At 43.3% G+C, this 16,201-nt stretch overlaps 1 protein-coding gene across 3 annotated transcripts in view; it reads right to left on the bottom strand.

Annotated features, from left to right (window-relative positions):
* PPP1R42 (protein phosphatase 1 regulatory subunit 42) overlaps positions 1-16,201 on the bottom strand; it is an 85,632-nt gene that overhangs the window by 13,479 nt on the left and 55,952 nt on the right. For all 3 annotated transcript variants that reach the window (XM_075316322.1, XM_075316324.1, XM_075316323.1), the window contains exon 8: positions 12,990-13,161. In XM_075316322.1, coding sequence (XP_075172437.1) covers positions 12,990-13,161 — 172 coding nt within the window. The remainder of the gene's footprint in view (positions 1-12,989; positions 13,162-16,201) is intronic.

Raw genomic sequence — 16,201 nt, 5'->3', positions numbered from 1 at the left:
AAAAGCGACACCTTACCTTTAAATACAGTATATAGTACCATAAATGTTGGCATTACAACTCATTCCACAGAAATGAGCTTGTAGAAAATGAAATGTGTTTCTTGTTACTGAGATAAGATAAGATTGTATTCTACGTACATCTTAGAAGTATCTTTCTTTTATTTCCTTGAAACTACCTGAAATGAATCCATCTGCAAAGTAAATGATTAGAAATTCAGGCCACGATTCCTAGTGAATAAAGGTAGTGTGCCCGGAGCTTCAGTCCTGTACTGGTAGCGGAGTGATGCATAATTTAATGTTAATTATGCCATTTTAATTTCTACAATGATTACAGTAGCAAGACTCAGGAAACCTCACCAGTCAGCTTTATTAAGCAAATATATATGTATGAGGCCAAGCGAAGCCAAACACTACATTATTGTTCCCTAAAAGACTACTCTATAGAAAAGTACATTTATGCCCAACTTATTTGATTAATATCAAGAGACAAAGGTATCAAAATCCTGTACAGTGACTAATCTACACGCAGGTCATATTTATGTATGTGAAAGGGTTGTATGTGCTGTCATGTTGGGTCACAGCTACCTGTCACAATGACAAGCTGGCCATTCATCGAGGTCCTGCTGAATAAGCTGATTAATGTTTTTACTTATTCCTCCAGCCACAATGCAAATTTCACTGCGTTTACAGATTAGGCCGGGTTCACATATCCTGTAATAATCCGTTATCACAGATCCATTAGAGATCCATTTGCAAAAAAGTTATGCAAATACAACTTTTTTGTTCGTTGTTAAATAACGGAGGTCCACCGGATCTGTTTTTAACATGTGGAGTCTATGGACAATGGATCTATTAACGGATTACTGTTTATTGTCCATTTGTAATTTATTCATTAAGAAAACAACGGATCCATTACAAATGCAACTACAATGGCTGGCTAAAGTAAACAGCAATCCGTTGTCCATAGACTCACATGTTAAAAAAAACGGATCCAGCACAAATCAGTTTCCCAACGGACCCGTTCTAAGGCTATATGCGCACTTTGCGTTTCCACCTGCGTTTCAGGTGCTTTTTAGGTCTGTTTTGAACTGCAGCGTTTTCTTGCCAAAATGCATGCGTTTTGATATTCCATTAAAGTTTATGTAAATTCATGATTTCTTGTCCGCACTTTGCGTTTCAAAACGCATCTAAAAATTTCCATAATTTGGGTCAAAAAACATGCGTCCAGAAAAGCAGCCTGTGAATTGTTTTTGACATTTTGGGTGCGTTTTGCTAACATTGAAGCCAATGAGCAATGGCAAAAACCAAGAATCCTCCAAATTCCAGCGTTTTACCTGCTTTTTAGGTGCTGAAAACATGCGTTTTGTACTACCAAAACACATGCTTTTTGGACATCAAAATAATGATTTCATATGTCCCTTTACACACACACATAGTCCGACAATTAAATTAAAGAAAAATAATAATTTATTGCTATATTTCCGATAAATAGTATATTACCGCTATAATTTTCTTAAATATTTCTATTTTCTTTATTATTTCAATAATTATATATGTGATCCTTTTTTTTCTCTTTTTTCACTGTGTTTGACAGATTAAACTTTATTTAGCAGTGTCTTGATGTTCAAAACGCATCTGTCAAAACGCAGGTGAAAAAGCATGCAAAAAGTGCTGAAAACGCATCTAAAACGCGGTAAATATGCATGTGTGTACAGCGCTAAAGTTGGGAAAAAGGCAAATTTGGCTAAATCAATTAAAGGCAAAACGTGCGTTCTGAAACGCAATTAGGACGACACAAAGTGCGCACATAGCCTAATGGATGATTACTGGACATGTGAATTTAGCCTAACAGTGATTATGGGTTTTACTGAAAGGGTGTTTTCATGTTCTTAAAGGGGTTGTCTGGTCTACATGCACAAGTCTGCAGTCACTCTATGTGTCCCTCTATGTGACTGCAGACTTATGAATCCTCACATTACACAAACTGTGCGCTTTGAGGATTCACCGATGTCAGAGTTGGGACGGCGTTCACATGGCCATGAGTGCACGATATGTATACTTCCGGCCAGAATCCATCTAGAGGGGCGCGATCTTGATCCATACACTTGCATTACTCAGATGTGACGGGACAACTCCCTCAAGGGTAAAAACAAGCAACTTGCCAATCACCTCTTATTAAAAATCTCTCTGTGTTCCAAAATGGAGGATGTTTAATCTCATGGTGTACAGCTCATTAGTAAGGTATCGGCCAAGCTGGCTAATTAATGGATCCGTTTCCATTAACTTCAATGTTAAAAAACAAAACAAAACAAAAAAAAAAACAGATCTCACCAATAAGATTTTTTCTGCACAACTTTTTGGCCAACAGATTGCTGCTGGAACCGTTCTAGGGGCAGAGTCGTATGACTTGCACGTGTTCAATGTGAGAAAATCTCGCATTGCACTCGGCCCCATGTAAGGCTTGAGTCACACTTGCGATTAATTCGCACAAGTGCAATGCGAAAATATCTCGCATTGCACTCGGACCAATGTTAATCAATAAAGTCAGCTCCGATCTGCTATTTTTTTTCTCAGTCCAAATCGGACTGAGAATAAAATCGCAGCATGCTGCGTTTTGGTGAGTTTCTCGCACGAGTCTCTTCAATGCAAGTCTATGGGTGCGTGGAAAAAAACGGATCTCACACGGACCATCCTAGTGACATCCGTTTTTCTCAATAGATTTTTATCATGTAGCAGAGACCAATATAAATGCTCCTGTACATAACAGTACATGAGTAGCAGCTGCTGAGGGTAAAAACTGATTGCACACTGATGAAATGTGAGAAGAAATCGTCCGACTTTCTGGCATGAGAATCAGACCGATTTTACACTCGCAAGTGTGATTCCAGCCTAAGACAATGCTGCAGCTCAGATCTGCGTGTTTTTCCTCAGCCCTAATTGGACTGAAGAAAAAAAAAATATCGCAGAATGCTGCGATTGTCTGCAACAGCCGTGTCACTCGTACCCATACAAATCTATGGGTCAGAGAGAAACATCGGACGGCGCTCAGATGTCATCCAAGTTGCAGTGCGATATACGCACAGACTGACAATGGAGAGGATAGGGAAATTAACCCCTCCCTCTCCTCTGCAGCACCCGCCCTCTCCTTCGCAGCAGCAGCTATGACCCGATCGCAAGATTGGGTCACTGTCGCATGACACTCTGCTCACGCTCGCAGCAGAGCCTGAGCCGGAGGTCATTAGCATATCAAATCCGTTGCTCTCGCATCGGATGCCATACGCTTGTGTGACTCCAGCCTAACGGATGATATCTGGACAAGTAAACATGGCCTAACTGAGCTCGTTATGACATCTAACTGGAAAGTTGGTAACTCTATTAGGCCCGTTTCACACGTCAGTGAAAAACATTGACGTTTTTCACTGGCGTGTAAAACACCCACATGTCCCTGCGTGTGCCGTGAATCACGGCACACGTGGGTTGTCTAAGTGCAATCCGGGCTCCGTTCTCTGTAGCCCGTGATTGCACTTAGAGATTAACTCACCTGGGCCCGCTCCCGCTCTCCATGGTGCTGATCGCTCCCGTGGTGTAGCATCCGGCCGGCGCTGACCCCCGCAGCAGCTGCTTCCGGGTCGGCTGTGTCGCGCATCATGAATATGCGCGACAGTAATGAGCCGGCTCAGAAGCAGCAGGCTGCACGGGCTGCAGAGGACATCGCTGGAGCCGGGTGAGTTAAAATGTTTTTTATTTTATATGCACGTTTTTTTTCTGGCACGTGTTTCACGGACCACACCACTGCGTGGTCCGTGGGACATCAGTGATGCCAGAAAAAAATGGACGTCTCCGTGCGGCAATCACGCACACGAGGGTACGCCGCACGGAGACACGTGCAGTGAAAAATCACTGACGTGTGAGCAGAACCATTCATTATAATCGGTCTGCGTATGTCAGTGATTCTGGTACGTTTAAAAAAAAGCACAAACGTACCAGAATCACTGACGTGTGAAAGAGGCCTTAGGCTGAGTTCACATGTCCTGTAATCATCCGTTAGAACAGATCCAGCAGAGATCCGTTGGGAATAAAGTTCTGCAAAGTCAAGTTTTTTGTCCGTTGTATAATAACTGATGTCTGCAGGATCCATTTTTTAACATTGGAGTTTATGGAAAACGGATCCATTAATAAATTAATATTTAGCTATCTGTTTTTCTTGCATTTGTAACTGATCAGTTTTTTTTCTTACAGGATTCATCTCAAAAGGAAGATAAATAGCAATGCGTTAACAAATCCGTTCTCCATAGACTCCCATGTTAAAAAAGGATCCGTCAGACATCGTTTTGACAACAGATCTCTGCAGGATCCATTCTAGAGGATCTTAAAGCACAAGTGAACTCTGCCTTATCTGTCTTTTTCCTGATCTCCTCTCAGCTGATTTATAGCAACAGACTACATTAACCCTTTATGGACCAGGGAATTTTTCCTTTTTGAGCTTTTATTTTTTCCTAGCTTTCTTTCAAAAGCTATTTTTTTATTTTTAAATCGACGTAGATGTGTGAGGGCCTGTTTTTTTGTGGTATGAGTTTCAGTTTTGAATAACACCATTCATTATACCATACAATGTACTGAACCACAGGAAAAAAAAACTTTTACTGTGTTTAAATGGTAAAAAAATGAAATTCCGCTATTATTTTTTTTGCGGTTTGTTTTTATAGTGTTCATTGTGTGGTAAAAATTGCCTTGAAACATGATTGTTCATTTACATCAGTCCAATCACACTGATAGCAAACATGTATTGATTTATTTTCTATTTAAAATGATGAAAAAAAATTCAGAATATTGCAAAAAAAAAAAATGTTTTGCTTTGTGTCCCATTTTTCCGAAACTTGTAACATATTATTCCTCTGAGTGAGGGCTTGTTTTTTTACTCTGTGAGCTGATGATTTTATCGATACAATTTCATGTATACACAATGCTTTGATTACCTATTTTTTTTTTTCTTTACGGCCTTCACTGATTGGGTTAATTGATCCCATATATTAATAAATTGAACTTTTATGAATGCAGCAATACCAAATATGTTTCTTTTTTACTTTATTTATAACGGAGGATAAAGGGTTTGATTTGAACTTTTACTTTTTTTAATAAATTTCTAACATTTTTTAAAACTTTTTTTCTATTTTTTTGGGGTCCCCTTAGGGAACTTGAATCTGCGATCGTTTGATCAGTTATACTATACACTGTAATACAGTAGTATTTCAGTATCAAGTGAAAATCTTTGTCCTTCTTTGGTACTCAGCTTATGGGCCGCTTTACACGCTGCAATCTCGCTAGAGAGATCGCTAGCGTGCATACCCGCTCCCATCGTTTATGCGTCACGAACATCCCGCCCACCTTCTTCCTTCCCCATTGCGGGCGGCCGCAGGTAAGGTGAGGTTCCTCGTTCCTGCGGTGTCACACATAGCGATGTGTGCTGCCGCAGGAACGACAAACAACATCGCAGCTGCAGCAGCAACGATAATTGGGAATAGGGGGGCATGTCACCGATTAGCGATTTTGCACGTTTTTGCGATGATTCAAAATCGCTCATAGGTGTCACACGCAACGACATCGCTAACGCGGCCGGATGTATGTCACACATTCCGTGACCCCAACGAGATCGCTTTAGCGATGTCACAGCGTGTAAAGCACATACATAGGGTGAGCTGCATAGGAAGTCTGAGATAATAATGATGGGGGTCTTCCGCAGACCCCAGCTGTAATAATAACCCATCGGCTATCTATGATTTCATGACAGGGGGTCGATGACAGCCAGTGCATGTGGGCACTGGCGCATGTTCCATTTATATTCCAATGTTATAGACTGTGTAACAGCCACATTCATAACTCAGTGCTGATCACGGCTGTGAGACAGATGCCGGCTATAAAATATAGACAGTATCTGCCGCATGTGGAGGATAATCAGCTCCTGAGTCACCTCCACATATTAGGACCCAGGATGTGCATGCAAAATCTATTTGCGGAAAGAGGTTAACATCAAGTATGCAGGAAACAAAGAGCAAAATAGTGGAAAATGTATAATGAAGCCAATTGCAAAAATAGTTTTTAGCTCAAAATATAAACATTTTAAGTAAGAAAAAATATGTATTTTCTGGCAGCAGACATACTTAATCTCCTGTAATAAATATTAAATTATGCTTAGCCACATATGTATGTAAAATGTGAAGCAAGCGACATCATACCCATGTAAGTACTATCATAAAGTTTAAGTTACATATCTATCATCAAACGGCTGAGAAAAATACAAAGTACATGGCTCATTAATTCCATCTGCCAAATTGGTCTTTGTAGCAGCACATATCTGCAGTGTGACATGGCTACTCTGAAAAGCTGCTTTCGGCTGCACCGTACCACTTGTGGTTAGCTTTTTCTTTAGCGTTCCTTGCTATTTACACAATATTGCTTTCATTTATCATCACAGGCTAAATAAATATATTATAGAACTGCAAAGGGGCTTTACTGATGTCATCACTAAGTAACCTTTAACTAGCAGCTTTAATAATGTAAAGAGGAAAGGACTGAATATACATGGCATTGAGTTCTGCCATAAACCAAAAGGAGCAGCTCCAACCTCTTGTCATATGATGATATATTCACTGCAGAAAAAAAGAAAACCGATTATGCTGAAATTCCCTTCCACCTATCAGTCAAAGCTGTAAAAAAATAGAATATTTGCATATATTCTACAAGAAGAAAAAGATTTTGGAAGAAATCCCATGTAGGCATTGAGTTTAGGCACTGGAGCATGACATGGTAAAGTTCTACATTTTCAGACAGTTAAAAAAAGGGCAAGAAAAATTCGTAGTAGATACAGGAGAAAAACCGGTCTAGGAATAAAGACTTCTGATGGCAACCTAACTGTGTACGCAAATAGGAAATAAATACTCCCGTAAATACTAACTACCGTATATTTGTATTGTTGATTTATGAAAATAATACAAGTGAAGATAAAAAAATAATAATTGTAATATCAATTTAGAGAATGTTTTTTCCTCCCACTTATCTGTCACTAATTCTCTCTCCACGTATCTCCTGCACTGCATCATTCACTCTCAAAAACGCTCAAATCTGTCTTCAGATGAGTCTTCCCTGAGGGATCATATTACAGCTGCTGCCTATAAAAGTGTTTGGAGTGCGGAAGGGGAAGAAGCAAAAGGGAGGCAGAAGCAGAAAGATACAAAGAGAAGCTGCTGGAACATCTAGAGTCTGTAGATAGAGGATATACAAGTTATATAATGGCCATAAATAGTGTTCCATGGGTGAGTCATGGTTCCTCTTTGCTACTACCGTGTTTCCCCGAAAGTAAGGCCCTGTCTTACATTAATTTTACCCCCAAAAGTCCCACCCTGCCTTACTTTCGGGGGAGGCCTTACATTGGAAAAAAAAAGACAATCCTCCCCCCTGCAGCCTCCTCATTGTTTGAGATCCGGCATCCACCCCTTCCTCCCCCCTGCAGCCTCCCCATTGTTTGAGATCCGGCATCCACCCCTTCCTCCCCCCTGCAGCCTCCCCATTGTTTGAGATCCGGCATCCACCCCTTCCTCCCCCCTGCAGCCTCCCCATTGTTTGAGATCCGGCATCCACCCCTTCCTCCCCCCTACAGCCTCCCCATTGTTTGAGATCCGGCATCCACCCCATCCTCCCCCCTGCAGCCTCCCCATACAGTGGTTCTGCCCCCCACTCTGCCACCACACACACTGACACATACGGTACCGGTACAGCCCCACACGGCACCCACACACATATCGTACCGGTACCGTACACACACACACACACACACACACACACACTGACACATACAGCCCCATACGGCACCCATACACATACCGTACACACACACACACAGAGTTTCGGAACTTACCGAAATCGGAGCGAGCCTGCAGGCGGTGACGTCGCGGCTGATTTCGGCCAATCAGCTGCGAGCCGGCTGACTGGCCAATCGCAGCTCGAGCTGAGGGCCAATCAGCTGCGAGCCGGCTGACTGGCCAATCACAGCTCGAGCTGATGGCCAGCAGGGAGCCTTGCGGGGGCCATTCACCGGAGGCGGACCACGGGTGGCACGAGACTGGAGAAGGCCTGGATGGAGCGAGGGAACAGCGGCAGCGGTAAGTTCCTGTACTTTCCCCAGGGACCCCCACCCATATGCGGCCTTACATTACGCCGTGACCACCACCCATAGGCGGCCTTACATTCCCCGGCCCCCCCGCTACCCTGCCTTACAATCGGGGGGTGCCCTACATTGGCGGACCCCCCCGAAACCCCCACCCTGCCTTACTTTCGGGGGGGTCCTACTTTCGGGGAAACACGGTACTGCTTGCACTACTTGTACTTTATGGGATTTATCCCTCGGGGAATTATTCTTTTTTTGGTACTCCAATCTCAATGAACTTATATACCAATGATACTTGATGATATGTTCTTTAGCATATATACCTTCTTATACATTGCTTATACATTGACTGTTCATGATGATAGATGCCAGTTTATTATGGGGATTTGTTTTTTTGTGTCTGTCTTGATGGAGAAGGAAGGAAAGGCGAGAAAGAGGGAAAGAATGAGGCATGGAAAAGAGAGAGGAATGGAAAAGAAAGAGGCATGGAAAAGAAAGAGGGAGGGAAAAGAAAGAGGGAAAAGAAGGAAAAGAAAGAGGGAGGGAAAAGACAGAGAGAGGGAAAAGAAAGAAGAAGGGAAAAGAAAGAAGAAGGGAAAAGAAAGAGGGAGGGAAAAGAAAGAGGGAGGGAAAAGAAAGAGGGAGGGAAAAGAAAAGGAAGGATTTTTATTGAGTATCTATTTAAAGACCTATCTTTCCCTGCTTGTCATTACTTCAATCCCTGAATATTATTTTGGATATTTGTTTCTATTATATCCAGAAACAGTCTTATCTCTCACAGACCGACACAATTTATTCAGTGTAAAAAATCTCCAGTATATATACAGTTAGGTCCAGAAATATTTGGACAGTGACACAATTTTCGCGAGTTGGGCTCTGCATGCCACCACATTGGATTTGAAATGAAACCTCTACAACAGAATTCAAGTGCAGATTGTAACGTTTAATTTGAAGGTTTGAACAAAAATATCTGATAGAAATTTTAGCAATTGTACACATTTCTTTACAAACACTCCACATTTTAGGAGGTCAAAAGTAATTGGACAAATAAACCAAACCCAAACTAAATATTTTTATTTTCAATATTTTGTTGCGAATCCTTTGGAGGCAATCACTGCCTTAAGTCTGGAAGCCATGGACATCACCAAACGCTGGGTTTCCTCCTTCTTAATGCTTTGCCAGGCATTTACAGCCGCAGCCTTCAGGTCTTGCTTGTTTGTGGGTCTTTCCGTCTTAAGTCTGGATTTGAGCAAGTGAAATGCATGCTCAATTGGGTTAAGATCTGGTGATTGACTTGGCCATTGCAGAATGTTTCACTTTTTTGCACTCATGAACTCCTGGGTAGCTATGGCTGTATGCTTGGGGTCATTGTCCATCTGTACTATGAAGCGCCGTCCGATCAACTTTGCGGCATTTGGCTGAATCTGGGCTGAAAGTATATCCCTGTACACTTCAGAATTCATCCGGCTACTCTTGTCTGCTGTTATGTCATCAATAAACACAAGTGACCCAGTGCCATTGAAAGCCATGCATGCCCATGCCATCACGTTGCCTCCACCATGTTTTACAGAGGATGTGGTGTGCATTGGATCATGTGCCGTTCCCTTTCTTCTCCAAACTTTTTTCTTCCCATCATTCTGGTACAGGTTGATCTTTGTCTCATCTGTCCATAGAATACTTTTCCAGAACTGAGCTGGCTTCATGAGGTGTTTTTCAGCAAATTTAACTCTGGCCTGTCTATTTTTGGAATTGATGAATGGTTTGCATCTAGATGTGAACCCTTTGTATTTACTTTCATGGAGTCTTCTCTTTACTGTTGACTTAGAGACAGATACACCTACTTCACTGAGAGTGTTCTGGACTTCAGTTGATGTTGTGAACGGGTTCTTCTTCACCAAAGAAAGTATGCGGCGATCATCCACCACTGTTGTCATCCGTGGACGCCCAGGCCTTTTTGAGTTCCCAAGCTCACCAGTCAATTCCTTTTTTCTCAGAATGTACCCAACTGTTGATTTTGCTACTCCAAGCATGTCTGCTATCTCTCTGATGGATTTTTTATTTTTTTTCAGCCTCAGGATGTTCTGCTTCACCTCAATTGAGAGTTCCTTAGACCGCATGTTGTCTGGTCACAGCAACAGCTTCCAAATGCAACCTATCTGTATGTTCAATTCTAATTTCTCGCTAATAAAATGTTAAAAATGAAAAAATCAAGGTCTTCTTTATTTACACTGTGTCAGAGACTGATTCACTATCACTCACCAATCACTTTGTGCTTTTTAGTAGGTTGTTCCCGATGGCTGGCTACACAGACCCTCTGATCAACTCCACTCTAGGGTCCCATAATGATACTTTAAAAATCCACAGTGGATTGTACACAATTCTACAGCATACGTCTAACTTAAAATGTAAAAGGTGAGAGGCATATTTTAATCTACGGCAAAATCCGTGGCCACAGCTAAGATAAATATCTATGCATCGGTCAACTGTGGGGACTCGTTTAAAGGTGTAGTCCGAAATAAACTCCAAAATTTTTTGTAAGCTAATCTGTGCTGTATTGTCATATAAATCACCCCTACATTACTTGTTTTGTTTTCTAACGTTTGTTCCTCTTGAATTATCTCTTTATTCTCTGCAGCTCTTTGTTTACATGCAGCGCAAACAAACATGAAATCTTCCTATGCCAAATGTCACAGTCAGAGCTGGCACCGCCCGGTCCCACTGTCCAGCCCCACCCTCTGAACACTCATTGGCTGTCAGTATTCTGCCCAGCACTGACCTCTCATCGCCCCAGCAAAGATGGGCACATTACTACTTTATAGGTGTGGGGATGTGATGTGATTGTGCTGCACAGATGAGATTGCACTAAGTGCAGAGCAGTGATCCTGCTTCTCTCATCTGTGACAGCGCAATTACCTCACCTCCACCACACATATAATGTATTAATATGCCCATCCATGTCCCATAATATAGTAATGTAATATGCCCATCGCTGTCCCCATACTATAGTAATGTAATGTGCCCCATCCTTCTGCCCATCCTGTAGTAATGGTCCCTTTCCTGCTGCTCTTGTAGTAATGCTCTGCCCTGTAGAATTGCCCGCTAGTCTGCCATTCTTCACACACACAAAAAAAAAAAAAAAAAAAATAAAACACAAATCCTCCTCACCTCTCCTCGTTCCCTAGGTGTCCTGTCTGCCTCTTGCGGCCACAGCCCCCTCCTTGCTGATCGCTGCCTCTGCCGGGGGCCGTGCAGTCAGTGGCGTATATCAGATGTCATATCTCCAGGCAAGGTGCAGGGACACCTGTGCATGCAGCTTCTCCACTGATCAACTGCTGCCTCTGATTGGCTGTTGGCTGATCATCGCTGTATACAGAGGCTCTACAGGGCGCCCTGGAATCTGGCATCTGATCTACAGCGCTGCCTGCATGGCCCCAGCACAGGCCATGTTCAGCAGGGGGGCCACTGCCTGCGCGCTGCCAGCAGCATGGGTGCTGCATGCAGCGTACATGCAGCGAGACCCCTGCACTATGGAATATGTGGGAGGGTGCAGGGAAGGGGGGCGGAGACGCCACGCACTGTACCTGCCCAGTAGGGCGGGTACATGGCATCACCTGTGATGCCCGTCGACTGGGCAGGCGCACAAGCTCCTGCACTTGTCGTCGTGACATCACAGGAAGCAGCAAAATCCCGGCAGGAGCGGTCACATGACCCTTTGAGTCGGGGGAGAGGGGCTCACAGCAGGGCAGGTAGGTAGTCACGATGTACTTACTTACCCCAATGTAGCCCCATAGTGTAATAACAAGAAAAAGTCAAAATAAGCCGGATAACCCCTTTAAAAAAAAAAAGTATACCGCACATTATACATTTTTTTTAGATGGCTCCCTGCATCGGAAAGCACAGTCTGCTACATTTTCTAATTTTCTACACAGTTATACAAGCAAGCTACACCCGCCAAATGAAGGGCATTATATATACACAGAGAAATTGGAACCTACTGGGGAAATTAAAATGTATAAAATATATTTACAAGTCATCCATGCGCCATCCGTTTTTTTTCCTCATCCATTTTTATTTCAATGAAGAAATGTGTTTGTTCCCAAGCCAATGGAAAACCGTTTCTGTGTCTCAAGGGTCTTACACTTGGGTCCAGGATTTTCACAGATTAGTGTATAAATCTGTGAAATTTTATGAGAGCTGTCTGATAAATAAAATCAAACAGTGCATAGAAATTTCACACAGACGTGATTATGCCTAATACCCACAAACACTGATGCAGATTTTCAGATCTCTTACACAGCAGTCCTTTACTTTGTGAGTGCACTCAATATAATAACTGGATTTGTAGATCGTTCATGCAGTTTTTGGTGTATTTTAATCAAACACCGTAGTGGATACAAAGGAGAGTATATACAGCCGGGTGCACACAGTGCGGACGGTTCATCAATGTATCTACGCTATTGAAAAATGTAAAAGTTGGGTTGAAGTCAAATTTATGAAGCTCTGTGCCACATTTTCCAACACATATGAATGTGTCTAAAACAGTTGAAACAGTTTTAAAATTATACCGAATATGAGTTCTTTATTAAGGATATCTGACAGTTTTTTAATAAAAAAACAACCTCAGGTTCAATCTTTTTTTCCCGTGGTTTACTCATTGATATTGCATTATAGCTGCATTACGCATATTGCGTAGCGTCCTGTGACACAAAGCAAATGTTTTTTGCAGCAATTACGGTAGAATTGTCACCTGTGGTGCACTCTCACTCATAGTGATAGCAAAAATACACTACAATATAAGAATATAAAATCACATGAATGGTTGTCTCACCGAATGTCTTCACTAATATTAATGGTTTTCTTTGCTGCTGTTTTCTGTAGGTGACTTAGTCTGTGATCACTTTGCATCGGAGCCATAAGGAAGTATTTTGGTTTGTCTTTTTCTGTATTTGTCAGGTTCTGATTCTGGATGGGCAGAATGGACTGAGGATGTTCCAAACCATCTGATGTAAACAGTAAAAATAAGTAAAATCTTGTTAAACTTTGTTGTCCAGAACAGTTTAACCCTTTAACGCTCCTGACGGATATGCAAGTCATGTGTAAAGCTGGCATCCCTGCAAACTCCCTCACTGTCCTTCCGACATGCCCACCAACCTGGCCGTGCTGTTGTGGACGCTCTCCCTGCCATGGCTTCCTGCTACCAAGGACTGCGCATGCTGTACAGGTCTCCTGGGAGTATGCTTAGGGCACGCACGTACTCCCGCTTTAGGGGCAGCACGCTTATTCCGGAAGTGACACCAGCCTATGGCTGAGAAGCATTGGGTACTTAAGGCACCCTCCCCCTTAACGAGGTGCAGTCCTCATCCTGGCTACCAAAAACTATGCTCCTGAAACCAGAAACTGTCCTGTGAATCCGAACCCGAGATTCTGAACCAGTACCTGACCTGTTCCTGCCTGTACCAGCCGTCCAGTCTGTACAAGCCGTCCAGTCTGTACCAGCCATCCTGCCTGTGCCAACCAACCTGTCTGTATCAGCCGTCTAATCTGTTCCTGCCATTCCATCAGATGCCCTGAGTCCGAGCCTGCATTCCTGACCTCTGAGGTCAGCTGCCGCAGTACCGGGGACTGGCCTGGAGTGACACCTGGTGGCTACCTGCAGCACAAGCCTAACCACACCATCACTGGCTCTAGTGAAGAACCAGGTAGTCGCTTAGTCACGCCCCTCCAAGGTAAGCCAGGCCCCATAGCGCAGTGGGTTCTCACCAAGTCAAGGTTTGAGGAGCAGGCTCGTGGCCTAAGCCTGCTCCATAAAAGGCAGATGCAGGCTGGTTACATAGCAGCCAAATGCCTCTAACAGTAGATAATGGCCTTATATACATCTATGTCAATGGCTGTGTCCTTAAGGAATTAATGGACACTGAATAAACTCAATACATTTCTAACACTTTAGTTATTTAAAAAGGATATATTAGGCTCCTAAACTTGGCCAAGGTGCTTTGGTACAATGGAGTTTTGTTTGTTTATTTGTTGTGGTAGCCTTAGAATCTTGAAATAAGATGTAAGTTGTATTAGAATATGATCTGCAAATTACAACCATTTATGTCATCTGGGAAATAAAAAAAAAATCTAAATTAAAGCATATAAAAATGAGTACTAAAAGGTCCTGCTTAAAGGGGTGGTCTGAAATACATATTAATTTTCAATCTAAATCCCTATCTATTGAATGCCATAAGCTAATCTATTTTCTAATATACCTGAATAAAAAATTTCCCATCCTTCCCTCACAACATTATCTAACTACTGCTGTTTTTCTTACTTTCTTTATAATGAGGCTTTGTTTCAGAATCCCAGTGCATGCTGGGATACTCAAACAAAGCATCATCAGGGTGCAGAGGCACAAGCTATTGCCCTTTCAGATCAGCAATAGCAAGCAGGTATCAGAGCACACTCTGACGTCACTTGCAGGGACAGTGCTGGACTCTGCATGCCGGGTATTCTGACCACGTGCACCAACAGTGTGCTCTTTTGTCGGCTTGCTACTATTGATCTGAGCTGATGAGAGAGCGTGCTGTCATTGTACACATCACACAGTGCATATCACACTGGGACTATCCCAGGCCCTGAAACAAAGATCACTGATGACTCTTTTTCAGGGATGGGCAGAAGCAGCAGCAGTGATGCCCCTGATGATGCTTCGTTTGAGTATCCCAGCATACAATGAGGTTCTCAAATAAAGCATCATCATAAAAGACGTAAGAAAAAAAAGAAAAGCAGTTAGATACTGTAGATAGGGAAGGATGGTAATTTTTAATTCAAGTCTTAGAAAACAGTTTAGATTATGGCATTAAATAAATAGGGATTTAGGATAAAAACTAATTTGCATTTCGGACCACCCCTTTAATTCTGTTGAAAGTCGTTTTTTTCATTAAAGTCATAAAAAGTTATTCCCTAGCCATAGGGGATGGAAAACACCATTGGATGGAGAGGAGGTGTGCATGCTTGACCTCTGCTCTATTCATTGTCTATGGGATTGTTGAAAAAACAGTGTACAACACTTTGCTTGGCAGTCTTATAGATAATGAGAGAAGCACTAATCGAGTACGTGTACCTAGACATGCTAAGCTGCTCATTGAACTTCTTTGGGATCCAGTTAAATCAATAGAGCACACAAAAATCTATGGATGCTAGACAGCATGCACTATAATGGCTTGTTTCTATGAATTCTCAGCTTTTCAGTCTTTTATAGATTCAATTATAAGGGTATTATCAAGTTTTAAAATTTGTTTAGTTAGCCAGACTGTATGAAAATAAGCAAGTTGGGGGGGGCGGAGCCGGACATGGCTGAGTGAGGACGCTACTTGCTAGAGCTCCTCTAAATAATCCCCCATAGAACCGGTTTATTAGCCACAATGGGCAAATCTGCAGTAAAAAAAGAACAAGCCCGGTAAGCCCAGCACCTCGGGGAAGCCTCCTGCACCCCAGGGCACCATCGGGGCCTATTTAACACGCTCCCGGGAGCCTGAGACCGGCTCACTGCCACAGAAAGAGCTGCGGCCTACAGGGCCTGAAAGAAGCCCTGCCACAGCGCCAATGAGGGCAGCAATCCAGGGGACCCAGAGAAGGGGTGAGGAGATGGAGATCCCCCGTGGCCCGGGAGGACCCTCCGATAGTCCAATGGCAGCGGCAGGAGCTGATGTACCCCCCGCAACTGGGACGGCATTACCTCCAGCGGCGCCATTCCAAGATGGCGGCCGCGATCCTGGGACGCTAGCAGGCAGCCTAGGGCTGGAGGACAGGTTTCCCGCGGCAGCGACCCTACCTGCATCACCCTCCGTTGTGCCTCCGCTGCGTCCGGGCGGCTCCGGCGACATGCCTGCAGCCGTACATCGTGAAGCTGGGAGTGCGGCGTGCGGGAGCGGGACGCATGGGTGCTCGGGCCCAGGAGATGACTCACCGCTGCGAGCCCGAGCACTGAAGAGGCAGACGACACAGGGAGAAGCTGCAGCTCTGACACCACCGCTCGTGTCCACACAAGCAAGCGCA

The sequence above is a fragment of the Anomaloglossus baeobatrachus genome, chromosome 6, assembly GCF_048569485.1.
Source record: "Anomaloglossus baeobatrachus isolate aAnoBae1 chromosome 6, aAnoBae1.hap1, whole genome shotgun sequence".
NCBI classification, from domain to species: domain Eukaryota; kingdom Metazoa; phylum Chordata; class Amphibia; order Anura; family Aromobatidae; genus Anomaloglossus; species Anomaloglossus baeobatrachus.
Note: the sequence above shows the minus strand (reverse complement) of the source record. Positions and strands in the feature narration are given on the sequence as shown.